The 14,274-nt window shown below is 41.3% G+C and overlaps 1 protein-coding gene across 4 annotated transcripts in view; it reads right to left on the bottom strand.

The window, feature by feature from the left end:
• Positions 1-1,656: 1,656 nt before the first annotated feature.
• The window catches only part of LOC131683682 (TBC1 domain family member 4), an 84,637-nt gene continuing 72,019 nt past the window's right edge, over positions 1,657-14,274 (bottom strand). For 3 of the 4 annotated variants that reach the window (XM_058965875.1, XM_058965878.1, XM_058965877.1), the window contains 5 exons: positions 10,602-10,736; positions 8,926-9,840; positions 8,266-8,861; positions 4,115-4,266; positions 1,657-4,048 (listed from right to left, as the gene is read on the bottom strand). In XM_058965875.1, the coding sequence (XP_058821858.1) occupies positions 2,732-4,048; positions 4,115-4,266; positions 8,266-8,861; positions 8,926-9,840; positions 10,602-10,736 (3,115 nt within the window). In that variant the 3' untranslated portion in view covers positions 1,657-2,731. The remainder of the gene's footprint in view (positions 4,049-4,114; positions 4,267-8,265; positions 8,862-8,925; positions 9,841-10,601; positions 10,737-14,274) is intronic. The other variant, XM_058965876.1, reaches the window with a different exon arrangement.

Below are 14,274 nucleotides of genomic sequence, written 5' to 3' on the forward strand. Positions count from 1 at the left end.
TGTCATATGAACAAGCATACGGGGGATAGACCACTAGTGAAAAATTGCTCCCAAACCTGAGGGGTAACCTACCAGTAAATGAGTGTTTGGGACCGTGAAGAAAAGGTGGAGCTAGTGTTCTGGGAAAATTGTCGGATCGATGTTTTTTGAGGGAATTCCCTCATAGTGTTATGTCTGTTAGTCTGTGTTATAAAGATCGGGATCTAACGATGAAGGAACAGGGCAAAATTGCAGAAGATTTGCGGCGACATGCAATACCATCAAAACTAGAAATCGGCGGGAAAGTTTTAATGAAAAATGTTCTTCCGAAGAACAAACTCACCCCAACGTTCGATCCAGCTACTATGACAGTTATTTCGAAGCATGAGCTAAGAGTTACAGTTCAAAATGATGAAACGGGAAGGGTATAAGATAGGAATTCGAGTCATCTGAATTTGGTCACGCCGACTGACAACGGAAGCAATCGAGGTAATTTAGTGAATTAGTTTAATTTCTGTTCTTTTATATATATTGTTCAGATTTAGGAGCAGCACCTGGTGATTTTGGAACCAAAGGAACAGATAAACTCTCAGGGCAGCCAGCAGGAACGTGGGACGCTAATCAGCAACCTCCGACAAACGAAGCAACAGTAGAAGATGCATCAGCCATCAGAGGAAGATTCAGGTGGGAAATTAAGAAGCCGTGTCGCTATAATGATTGTCTAATGGATTATTAGTTTTGAACATTTTAAAGAAAGGGAAATGTGGTAACTATCTAAGCGATAAACGTACACTATTATATTCCACCAATCGCCACACCTGAAATGTATATATTATTAAGACGAGTTCACATTATTACACCACCCATCTTTTATCTTATCGTTTCAATCCAACAAAGATTGTCGAATAAGAACTAACTTAGGTGCTTTTGATCATCTTTTTGGGTTTTGGACTACTGTGCTAACGAAGTTCGATTGCGTGGTGATGGACGATGAAACTTACATCAAGACAGCCTTCAAAGATCTTAAAAATCTTCCCGGGCTGCAATAGACATTTTCAACCATATGAAACTATTATAATTATTGTGAAATATCTAGTCCTGCAAACTATTTGTATCTGTGGCTTTTTATAGCCAGGAAATTTGGGTGAACAAGTATCTTCTTTTCTCGAATACGACTGTTCTCAGCAACGGAAAAAGACTATTGCGTGGTGTGCCACCAATAACGTGGAGGTTGGATTAAAAGACAAGAACCCTCCTACCGCACCAGAGCTCCGCCCAATCGAGAAATATTAAATTATCGCCAAGCGGAACTTGAAGAAGACCAAAACACCTGTTGAATCGAGAAAAAGTATAATGCAAATTTGCATTTGCTGTTCTCAAATTGAACGAGGTCTCCGTAAAGTATCTGATGGCAAGAGTTCAACGAAATAGCCGGGGATTCGGATCCGGTGAACCGGAAGCTTAGCTGAATGTTTTTATGTATTATTTACTAGATGATCTTCAAGCAAAATAATTGCTTTTTTGAAAAACAATATTGATTTACAAGCAGTATTATTGGACTAAATTCAGACCGTAAACCCATTTAGTTTCTTGAGCTATGACAGAGAGTTCGGATTGAGAATTGCGGTTAAGTTGTAGCTCATGCGAGTATAAAATTAGTCAAACAATTTGTCGATATAGGGTTTTCAGGATTTTATTCAATGCTAATATCAATAGTACATATGCTTTTCTTGTCGCTATATATTGTATGGTTAGATATAGTCAAAATATGGATTATATTTTTTAGCCTAGAAGTACACACCGCATCTCAATCTAACGGATATGAAAATCTGCAACGAAATTCAATTGAATATCAATCTTGTTATCACTATACTACTTAAGTTGTTCAACTAACCTAAACTAAACAGAACTGTTCATTAAAAAAATAATGTACACAGTACTTAAATTACAACAAATCAACAAATAACAAAACAAAAATAAAGAACCGTTCAGCCCTGGTTACAGAATAAGCTCGAAACAAAGACACCTCCTTACATCTTCTCTTCTTCAGAATCTGATTGCTAAAAGGGCAGCGTTGGAGCTCATTAGAAAAATACTAGTATCCACTTCCAATTTATGGTTGACATCTAGACATGCCACTATTTTCAGCCATACATTTTTATTATGTGATAGGGGTAAGCTGGTTACGGCTTAGCATTTTGGGGTCCAATTCATTATGGGAACATTCACAATTGCTTTATGTTTTCAATAGTACGTTTTTACTGATTTGTGATATTTGTTAAGCCAAATTTGTGTGCAATCTATTCTAAACTTGCGTGCCTACATATCGTATCCTCTTGTCACCAGCTAATGTTGTGTATTAAAGGGAATAATTAAGTTCGGTATATACTGTAACGCGGAAGCAAAATGGGCTGTTTGTTTGTACCTTCGAATATCGGTATTGGTTTGTATATATATATATAAGCTGCATCATTTCTCAAGCATATACTCCGAGAGATTCCTCAAGCGTCTATTCTAGCATCACCTACCACATATCACTGTCTGTCAAAGCATGTGAATAAATAGAATACAAGTGAAAAGTTTCTCCTAACGTACTCGTATGGCCAATGTAAGAGAGTGCTCAATGTAAAGTTTGGTGTACAGATATACATACATATAAGCTTATAAGTAGTGCACCTTCAGCGTTGGTTTAGTTGTACGATTGGCCAGATCTGAAAATTGGACCTGTAATTCAACGATCGATGGCTGATTGTTAACTTCGATTGTTCTGACCAACTGGCGTACCACTCTCACTGATATCACTTACAATTGATGAAACAGAACTTTGCCGCGATTGTATACGAGGTTTGATAGATTTGAGCTGAGTTGTACCGTTGAATTGTACATTCACATCGCCACTGAGCGGATGAATGTCGACTAGGGGCACCAGTGGTTTGCACTCCGCCACCATTGGAGTCGTCGAGGGAGCATGCATTTGTGGACTTATCGGTGTAGCGATTCCACTGTCATCGCTGGTGTTTAGCCTTGCGTTGCGAATATCGACCGCATGTTCAGGACTATTGCATTCATCCAGTTTGTTCAACCGCAGTGTTGCCTTTTGTTGCCGAATTTGCTCGAACGAACTCTGGAAAAATGGTTTCTTTTTAGTAGGAGTTCCAGTGGAACCGTCCTGTTCGTTGCCTTCTTCCAGCACATTCAACGCATGACCTAAGTTGCTGTTGAATGATATTGATTTACCGATTTTGCGGTCTAGGAAAATCGGCGATCGTTTCTTCTGTTGGACGATCTGTTGGTGTTGCAAATCTTGCACTTGCTGAATTATACGACATATATCATTCGGCAATAGATCCTCTGATTTCGATTCCATTGAGTGTTCAATAAACTTGACCAGAGTGTGGACGGTGTTTTCCAGTGTTTGTACTTGCGTTTGCAGTGCTTGGATTTGATTTTGCTGTGTATGGCGAGTCTTCTCCAATTGGGCCAGGCTAGATTGAGCAAACTGGACCTGCGTTTCAAGTTGCTGGTTCTCATCTTTCAATCGATTCAGATTTTCCAAATGGTGGTTCTGTGAACTCATTTCTTCCTTGAGGACATTATATTCGACTTGGTACTCGATCAGCTGCCGAGAGAAATCGGACTTGAACACAGTCCGAAAAACCTTATCCATTACTTCGGCGTCAATTTTCGGAACCACAGTTTTCAAGTAGTTCATAATATCTTCAAAGTTATCCCGTTGTAATAGCTGCTCCTTGTGTACATCCAACAGGGAAATTGCACATCGGAATATCACATCGAACGATTCGAGGAACAGCAGATCGAAGACACGGGCTACAAAGCCTAGAGGAAAGTGGGAGCTAAAAACAGTCAAAATCCATGGAGCTGCATACAAAGTAGGCGATATGTCATGCTGATCGAACCAGTCATACAGTTCAGGTATGTGATCTTTCAATAAACGAGACAGTTGATACAGCTGTAGTTGAAACTGCTTCATGTCTGGCAGATATTTAGCACGCAATTGCCGTTTGAACATCAGATGCTTAAGCATATCAAACGCGTCGGCTTCCTCGAGCTGTCGAAAAAAAGATGTTCCGTTGAGATATGTGGTATGGTTAGTGATAAGGCGAAGTGAACTTACGTGCAGCAGCAAAACAGCGCAAATGAAGCCCAAACCTTGACAATATCCCAGTTCAGGGTCGAGAATAGAGTAAGCCTTTAGCAGGTTGAACAACGATAATTGCCCTACACCAAGGGCATCCTTGTAGAATTTGTGATCTGGAAAGGTGCGACCTGCGCGCAATGAAAGATGAAAGAAAACGATCAGAAAAAAACTCTTAGATTAATTTTTGGTGATATATTATGTTTTTTGCAAGGTATGTATATTTTAAATGTAAATCTTATGGGTACAAAAAACCGCATCGCTACCAGAAAATCAAGCAAGCTTTTTTACTTGCTGCCCGATAACCAACAAACAAATGGTATAGTGTCGATGTCCCCCGCTGTTTAGTAAAAATGAATGTGCTTCAGAAGAAAAGAGAAGCCTTGCCGAAACTATTGTGATTGACAAACTGGCATAAAACGTAGTCGAACAGTTACTAAAAGTGGCAGTTAAATACATGGCAGTTAAAATACAGGAAGTCTCCCAAATACAATTTCACCATGTGCGCAGTGCAGTTTTGATAACGTTCAATAAGTTAGTTGAGGCAGAAAGCTTTATTAGGCAGAACAACATTCAACATTTCGAAGCATGAGAACGTTAGTATCAAGATACCCGTATATATGAATAATGACTCAGTTGAAGACCGGCTGCACGACCTCGAACCGTGTACCACCGAACATGTCACTAGATGCAACAGATGGCAAAGCCTATTCCTTCTTATGTGGCATCACATGCAAACTTAATGGCACTATCCAGAACCATATAACACAGTGCACCTTCCCCGTTCAGCAAAATTCGTGCAAGTTCTGCAAAAACCGGCAAGAAAAATTCATCAACTGCGATAACGTTCAGCCATCTTGACAGGGAAGGTGAAAACCGAAGAGCATCTGTACATGTTAGGAGCGGTACTGAACATCGTCTGTCCCGAAGCGGACGGTTGAAGAAGAAATGCGGTGTCTCGTCAGCCCTGGTAAGACGACATACCGATTCACTAAAATAAAAAACAAGGTAAAAGGGTCATACACACTATTAAAAACATTACACATCCCCCTTACGTTGAAAGTCGAATTTTAAAAAGTTGTGCGACCTTGATATTGATTTGTGAGAGTATCTGGTGCCCCAATTTGACCAGTCAATATCTTTTCAATAACTGTACTGCTCTGCTTTTTGGCTCGTTATGGAGTCGACGACAGCGATCGATGTAAGGTGGTAGCCAGGATCTCCATATCGAGTAACCGACGGCGGTGAAGATCTAAGAGCAAAACGGAGGAATCTTGTGTGCACTTCTTTTATTCTATTACTCCTACTGCTTCCAGGGCAGACCGAATGTGAACAATTCAGCGTCTGCAAACAGTATGGAGTCTAGGAGTACACCAAGGACCCTATTCGTTTTCGAGCGCTCGGTCGAGACACAAGTTTTTTATTGCCAGCCCGTGCAGTGTAGAGTAGTGCTAATCCTCGTTCAAGGTTAGGCTCTCCAGCTCGTCGAGGTTTCAGTATTTTTCCATCCTTTTGTATTTCTGTTTCTGAGTACCGTTAGCCGGCCAGTGACCAGTGAAGAAGAGTTTTTCTAGTAAGCCTTCTGGGTACTGTTATACACACAGTTAAGTACAGTTATTGTATACGTTTCCCCTTCTTGGTCCTCATACTAACGTGCAAAAATGACTTCCCCTGACGGCGGTTCATCTCAAGGTAAGAGGGACGTCGAAACAAAATCGGCTCCCCGGCTCAAAGTATGTCCAAGCTCGGCCACCGGGCCCATCGTGATCTTCTTCCGGTGTTTGAATCTGCTACAGATTTCTCAAGTTCTGACGGATCGGTATTCGGCCATGACAGAAATATCGAAAATTCTCCCTGATAAGCTTCGGGTGGTTGTAAACAGCTTAACTCTGGCAAACGATTGCCGGCTATGGGCCCTTTACCAAGGAGTACAGGGTGTATATTCCAGCTAACAGGGTTGAAGTCTGTGACGTCGTTTCCAATTCGAGTCTGAGTTGCGAGGACCTGCTGAAATATGGGACTGGCTGTTTCTTTCAAAGACCCCATGCTTAAGCCAGTGAAGATACTGGAGTGCAAATATTTGCATTCAGTATCAGTCGCAGCTGACGGGAAGAAACGTCAACTCAGGCTCTTATCGGGTGGCCTTTGCCGATTCTGCTCTACCCAACTACCTCCTCTTTGACAAGGTTTGTCTACCTGTTCGCCTCTTTGTGACGCAGGTTATAAACTGTATTAATTGCAAACAATTGGGACACACAGTCTCCCATTGTAGCAATAAGCCCCGTTGTGGGAAATGCGGTGGGAATCATGCGGATGATTCCTGTGGAAGGGATGTCGAAAAGTGTCTCTACTGTGGGGGAAACCCACATGATCTCCCGGGACGTCTCGCATACAAACAGTGCGAGGAGAATCCTAAGCAATCTTTTCCAGAAATGCTTAAGATAGCTACGCCACCGGCCTTTATGAACATCTATACCAACTTGTCTACTGACGAAGACGACTGTGATGAACCCCAGGAGGGAACATCTTCTGCTGTGCCTAGAAGCAATAGAAAAAGGAGGAACATTTCCTCTCTCAAGCTTCGTTGTAAAGACTTGATGGTGTCTCTTCATGCCTCCCCCTAGAAGAACTACACTAGACTAGAACTAGAAACTAGTCAAGGAAGTACTGGTGCAAAGCCAGAGGAAGTCGCTCCCGGTCTCCTGAGCTCAGAAAAGGAGTTCCCAGCACTTCCAGGAACATCAAAAACCGCAAGTGTTTCCATATCTCAGCCAGAGAAGGAAACCAGCGCTGGTTTAATAAATTTCTCTAACATTGTGGACCGTATTTTCACAGCACTAAATATTTCTGACTCTCTTAAAAGCATCTATGAAGTACTCTATCTGCCAGATCTCAACTATTGGATTCCCTTCGGGCCCGAAGAGGATCACCCAATGTCCCGGTTCGAGATGTACTGGCAAACCGCGATCTTCTCTATATGTATACACCTTCCTAAAAACCATAAATATTCAGATTTAACTGCCCCCATTATTTTCTTATCATTCTCAGAAGTGCTCTCTCCCGCCTTCCGTAACCCCCCCAACGATGGTATGATGATCTCTGTCGAATGACCCAACAGCACGAGACCTACAGCACAACATCACACGTGCCACACGTGTGTTTTGCCGATCCGCATCTGAGCTGTACTACGAAATCGTATGGAGCAACCCCTGCCGGCTCGAGGAAGACCGCCAGGCGTCCCAATTCATGATGCACCAGTCTGAATCTGTACCGTTTCCATTGATTCCCGATGCCGGAAATTGGAAGTTAATATCTCCCCCCTCCCCTCCTGACAACTTTGACCACCCTCTATCGCCTTTCTGCAGGACTCCCCCTCCTCATACTTGAATATCTTCCTAAAATTTAAGTGTCCCTTCTCTTTTAGTTTTAGTTGATCGATATATATTATCGTTAAGGAATGCCCAACAGTACCACTACTTAAAAATAGCCCTAATCAATCCCCCCTAATCTTAATGAAAATTGAATCTTCCCCTCTAGTTATTTCTAGTTTTAATATGTCTGTAAAATGTTCCGCTTAGTTAATAATTAATTGTTCCAATAATATCCCTTCTAAAAATCCTAAAGTGCATTACTATAGAAAAACACGCACACAAAAAGAACCCCCCTTCCCTTTAATCTTACGAATCTTTTATTATATGAAAACAAAATTATATTTCAATGTGTAGCCCCCTAGTTTTAAGAAATTCAAAATGTAAAACAAAGAAAAAATGGCACCTTTAACCTAACGCAAACGTGCCTTATCAAATAAACGAATTGAATAAAAAAATACACCAAGGACTCTGAGAACTAACACACTCTCCAGTAGTTAAAGACTATTGGATTTTTTCTGCGCGTAAAAGAAATTATAGAATACGTCGATACTCTGAGTGCTAGCAAGTTGCGATTACATCAAATTATAGAATCAAAATTTATGAGATGCAATCCTTTTTTATTTTTTATTAGTGTAGGTAACACAACCCATAATCGCAAGTCAGCACCATGTTTTATGGAATATCTAGATAGGATTGACTTGCGATTATAGGCAGTAAATAAGAGAAAAATACTCTAAGATCATTTCTGAATCTACTCACCCAAATCAATAAAGATAGCATGCTGGTGCTCGGTCAGATTCTTCAGCAAAACTTGATAGGGCGTGTTGAAATTTGGGAAATCCTTAGTGTCTACCGGAGCCGTATTGTACGAATGCTGGAAGGCAAGGAATTTCCAAATCTCACCCCGTTTAGCTCTTGGTACTCCATTTTTAATTGCCTGATATAGCACTTTAGGGTCTTTCTTGCTGCGTACTTCCTCCGTCGAGGACGCATCCAGAAAAATGTCCCACATCTCTACCGCATGTTTATCACACGTAGTAATCTCATCATATTCCAATTTGATGCGTTTGATTTCATTGGTTTTGATTGCGTTTTGTCGGGCTTGTAGCCGAGCATTTTCCTTCTCCATGCGGTTGAGGATGATAGTTTGCTTAATTGCAACACGCCATAATTCACGTAATTCTTCGCGGTTCCGCTGTCTGGTGCTTACGTGAGGTGCTCGTAACGGTGACATGTACTCATCGCCATTTACCTTCATATTTTTGGACGGCGTGACGACACGGTGCAACATTGCTTGGCGCCAGGAACCTGCGTGGCTAGAATTTTCCCGGGGACTATTGCCTACTTTTATGAAGCTGAAAATAAATTTTACAATTTTATCACATATCTTACTTCTGGGCACTAACGATTGATACATACATATCCATCATTGGGGACTTCAGCTGTGGTATCGGTTGTGGAATTCCAAAATCAGAATTCTTCCTGCTAAGAGAAGGACTCGATCCGATAGTTGATGCCCGTACTCTGGTTTGGGGCTCCAAATCTCCCTTCAAGTCTCCATAGGAATTTGAATCTTTGATCGATGTGGTGGGCCCATTGAAGTCATCTTTGCTCGTGCGTCGTTTCAACAAGTGATCGAAAGAACTAGTTAACGATCGTTTTGCCTTCATAAAAATTCCACTGCCGCCCAAGTATTGATTCAAAAATTCTGTCCTGTTTTCAGCCGTGTCATGGACGTGTCTTTGTTGTTTTGACTCGCAGTGAGCCCTTAATAACATCATAAGAAATTGATTCTGCTCTCCAATACTATGACCAGCAGCTTCCTCCGCACCGTGATATTTCTCCATCAGCATCCGTTGTTCTTCTTCAGTCAAAGTTGTGTCAATTCGTTTGAAAATCATATATTGTGTCTTTTTATCGCTCAAGCCTTCAATATCCGAGCACAGTTTATGGTACCATAGCATGGGACAATGCTCGCAGGAGTATATCTGGGCGGACGCTTTGTCCTTCTGCTTCTGCTCCGAACAAACGAGGAATGCTTGCGAGATAGCGATGATGATCTCATCGGCAACGTTTTCCGACTGGCACTTGAACACGTACCCTATGTAGCCGTCGTTGTTCATATCACGGCAGATGATGCCAAAGTGATCGGCATTCTTCTGCCCCTGGGCACAGCTGGCAACATCACGGAACTCCTTGTGAAGCAGGACCTGTTTGCGATCGGGACTGATCAGTCGCAAATCGGATTGCCCTATCAGGAATACCATGGTGCGGTTTTGCTCTACGATCGGAATAGAACCAATCGAGGCCGATCGATCACGTTGCACAGGAACGCTAAAGTGCGGCGAAGGAATAGGAGATTAGTTCGAGTTGAGTACTAAATATAACAATTTGAATAATGCTTTTATTTACATCACGAATTTCAGCGGGTGAATGAGAAATATCGTTCAAAATGTGTAATGCATGCAGTTTGTATAAAATCAGTTCAATAATAATAAATAATGAACAGGAATCAACATGACTCCATCAAAAGTTATAATCAGTGGAAAAGCATTATTACTAAATTCAGATTAGCGCAGAATAATGATGGAACAAGCTTTTTGGCGTGCAGATAGTTTGCTCTTCATTAAATTAATTTTCATGTAAGAGTTAAACTGGTATTGACAGAATGAATTTATTCGTTTTGTTGTTAATTTATAGTAGCGATGATGTTTGGATGAATGGTGCATTTGTAGGTGATGCAAAACAAACGTTTTGATTAATTTATTCTAAGTTTTAAAAATATCAGCAGCAACATCACAAATGAGGGATTAAGCATAATTTCTATATTAGAATAAGTGAAGCTTGTTTGTTTTATGTTCCACTTTTTGTAGGAGTCCGATTTAGTGTAAATAAGAAAATCATCACAACTATACTAAAAAAGCAGCTATCATTCATTCCATAAAAAATCATTCGGGAGGTCGGAGCTCGCGCGTTTTGAATTTCGAAATTCGACAGCTGATTACATGCAAGAAAGCATTTTGATCTAAGCAAAATTGAAACTTGCAAAGCTATTCGCATTACGAAACTGCATTAAAAAGTAACTTATAACTCACTCCCCATCGGCAAATTCTTTCGAATTGTTTAATGTTTCTTGTTGAGGGTTAGATTTATGCACGTCGCTGATCTTCATGTTTTCGATGGCTCTATCGTTAATCCCTGTGCTCGAATCTTCCTTAGTTGAGTTACAACTGTCCAAGAAAAACGAATTGCTTTAATAAATCGCTATAATCATCTGTGTTCAAGGAAGGATTAGTTTGGAAAATTCATAGGCAGTGTACAATGACACTAAAATGGGGTTACTGTATCCTAATTTTTCTTAGCCCCTCTATTCATCCTACTCCACACTAGTAAGAGTAATGTCTGCTATCGCTATTCTATCCTAGATATTGCATTATGTCAAATGATAGGATGACAAGGGACCCGTTATATTCGGAATCAGGAATCAGAATATATTGGCTCAAATGGCACGTTCCCCGTACATAGTCGGGGGTTTATGCCTTGCCGTGTGTTTTCATCATTTCCTGAGCGGAAGGAAAGGACAAGGAGGTGTGGGGAAGTAGAATTGGAAGGGTGGGAAAAATAACAGCACAAAACAAAAATAAACAACAGGTAAGTTAAACTCACAAGTAGTTCAACTTGCCTGCGAATAAGCCTAAAGCTCTTTACCACATTGGATAAGAAACTTTAGTATGTCTCTGAGTTTTAGTCGACCAAACATGGTTTCGTCTATATAAGGACGGCTGAAGACTCGAAATTGCAATTGCGCTACCGCTGGACAGTTGCATATCAGATGATATGAGGTTCCGTAGTCGGATTCACAAAGATCACATGGAAAAGACTCAGCGCGCTGAATAGTTGCCATGTGATAATCGAGTTTGCAGTGGCCGGTTAAAGCCCTGGTCAGCATGCCGCAGTGGAGCTTCGAAAAATGTAAAAGATTTTTCAAAACCACTGGGCATGGTTGTTCTAGAAACGCCTTTGTTTGGCGACACGTTTGTAGATTTCTCCAATAATTGAGGTGCTCGGACGAAGCCCAGGACCGTATTTTTTCTCTTATCCAACAATTGGCAGCGCGGGCTTAGGACCAACGAAGTCAATCGCTGAACCTGCCCTGGCCAATTCGTCAGCCCATTCATTTCCAGTAATACCGGAATGTCCGGGCACCCAGACAAGGTAGATAGTGTTGACAATGCTTAGTTCTTCGATTTGGGTTCGGCACGCGATCACTAGCTTGAACCGGGATTTGTCTGAGCTAAGGGCCTTGATTGCAGCCTGACTATCGGAGCAGAAGTTTATAACTCTGCCGGACAAACTCAGTTGAAGGGCCGATTGCATCCCGCACATAATCGCAAAGATTTCTGCTTGGAATACAGTACAGTATCTACCTAGTGAGTGAGATTGTTCCAATCTCATTTCACGACAGTAGACACCAGCACCAGCACGTCCCTCCATCAGAGAACCGTCAGTGTAACAAACCACTTGCGTTTGTTGTTGTCTTTCCATAAAGCCAGACAACCACTCCTCTCGAGAGGGAATCTTCACATGGAATGTCCTGTAAGGAAAACTACAAGTGAGTGTAATATCGCTGGAAGCAAGAATATCTTCACCCCATGTAACCATTTGTGACCACAATCGTGTATGACTGGTAGCAAGATCAACATGATTACTGTTCCAAAGCCCAGTAACCTGCAGTCTGTATGCACATGATAGTGCTTCCTGTTTTAAGTGTATGTGTAATGGTTTGATATTTAGAAGTGCCTCAAGAGCAGCAGTCGGAGTCGTGGTGAAAGCACCAGTCAACGCCATGAGCGCCATTCTTTGCAGATGGTTTAGCTTCGACTGGATTGTCACCACCTCTCCCCTCTGCCACCACACAAGGCATCCGTATGACAGTATTGGACGTACAATTGTCGTGTAAATCCAATAGATGTATTTAGGTTTGAGACCCCAGGTCTTTCCAAAAGTTCGTCTGCGCTGCCCGAAGGCCATGCACGCTTTCTTGACTCTGAACTCAATGTGAGCAGACCAATTCAATTTGGAATCCAACATGACTCCAACGTATTTGACTTGATCTGCACACAGTAGCTCAGAATCAAAGAACTGCAAGGGACGAACCCCGGTTGTTATTCGCTTCTTCGTGAAAAGAACCATTGAAGTTTTGTTTGGGTTAACTGATAGTTTAACCTGTCGACACCACTGTTCGACAGCTCTTAATGTCTGTTGCATTAAGTCAAAGATTGTTCCGATGCAAAATCCAGTAATTAGTATTTGGTAATCGTCAGCAAACCCGTAGGTTGGAAATCCAAGCTCATTGAGTTTCTTCAACAAGCCGTCAGCTACTAAGTTCCATAACAAAGGTGATAGAACGCCGCGCTGAGGACAACCGCAAATACTCAACTTCCGTATCTCAGCCTGTCGCAGTGACGAGGAAAGTATGCGGTTACTAAGCATTGCGTTTATCCAACCTGAGATACATGCAGGTATCCCATGACCGCGCGTCGCTTCCAGAATAGACTGGAAGGACACATTGTCAAAAGCACCCTCAATATCTAGGAATACACCCAAGCTAGATTGCTTGAGCGAGAAGGCTTTCTCAATGTTGTAAACAACATCGTGAAGCAGAGTTATCGTGGATTTCCCACATGTTGCATTTTGTGCCGTGGATATTCAACTAAACTAACGTTCCTGATGTGATGATCGATTAGCCATTCCAAAGCTTTCAGAAGAAAGGAACTTAAGCTGATAGGCCTAAAACTCTTGGCTTCTTCATAGCTTGAGCGCCCCCCCTTTGGGAATAAATCTAACAGTTATTTCTCGCCATGCTTTCGGGATATACCCGGTAGCAAGACTGGAAAGCAAAATCTTTTTCAAGACATGTTTAAGAATATCAAATCCCTTTTGCAGTAGCACGGGAAGTATTCCATCTTTGCCGGGTGATTTGTATGGTGCAAAGCTGTCAACTGCCCACTTGACCGATTCAGTGGAAACCAATGCACTATGGTCCCAAAGCTGTATTTAGGAAGACAAAACTGTTTGCGCCAAAACCCCTTAAAATCACTATTTCTCATTTGTCACTTCATACATTGATTTATCGTAAATAGTTTGTTTGCAGCACTTTTAGAACTGGCGAATATTTTTGCTGAAGTAACAAAGTTATTATCTTGTCTATTTGAAAAGTTATGAACGATTTCTGTTGAAAAATACACCATTTTCAAAAATTAATTATTTATTTTACAGAAATAACGCTCCCGCAGTTTTTTCACCAAAAACTACAAAAGTTCCGATCTTTCAAATGACATTAAAAGATTGAAAATCCATTTGCAATGTTGGAAGATATATAGCTTTGAAAAAAACCATTTTCGTTTCGATAGCCACATAGTTTCTTCAGAAAAGTTGCTTTAATTTGATAGATTTATAACTTTGTGGAACACTATGTAGCTGAATTTTACATATCTAAGAAGTTGATACTTTGAACACCCTAACCACAAAGATCACCCTAATACAACTAATATAAAAAAATCGGCAAGATAGTTCTAAGAAAGTTTGCCGAAGATACTATATATCTAAAACCAACGGTTTAGGCGCAAACAGTTTTGTCTTCCTGAATACAGCTTTGGGACCATAGTGCAATGTGCGTGCTAACGCCCACGAGTTCGAATCACCAGAATGAGATCTGTGAACATTGTTCAACTCCGGATCGATACAACCTGGAAAGTGTGTGTCGAA

The sequence above is a fragment of the Topomyia yanbarensis genome, chromosome 2 (assembly GCF_030247195.1).
Source record: "Topomyia yanbarensis strain Yona2022 chromosome 2, ASM3024719v1, whole genome shotgun sequence".
Lineage (NCBI taxonomy): Eukaryota > Metazoa > Arthropoda > Insecta > Diptera > Culicidae > Topomyia > Topomyia yanbarensis.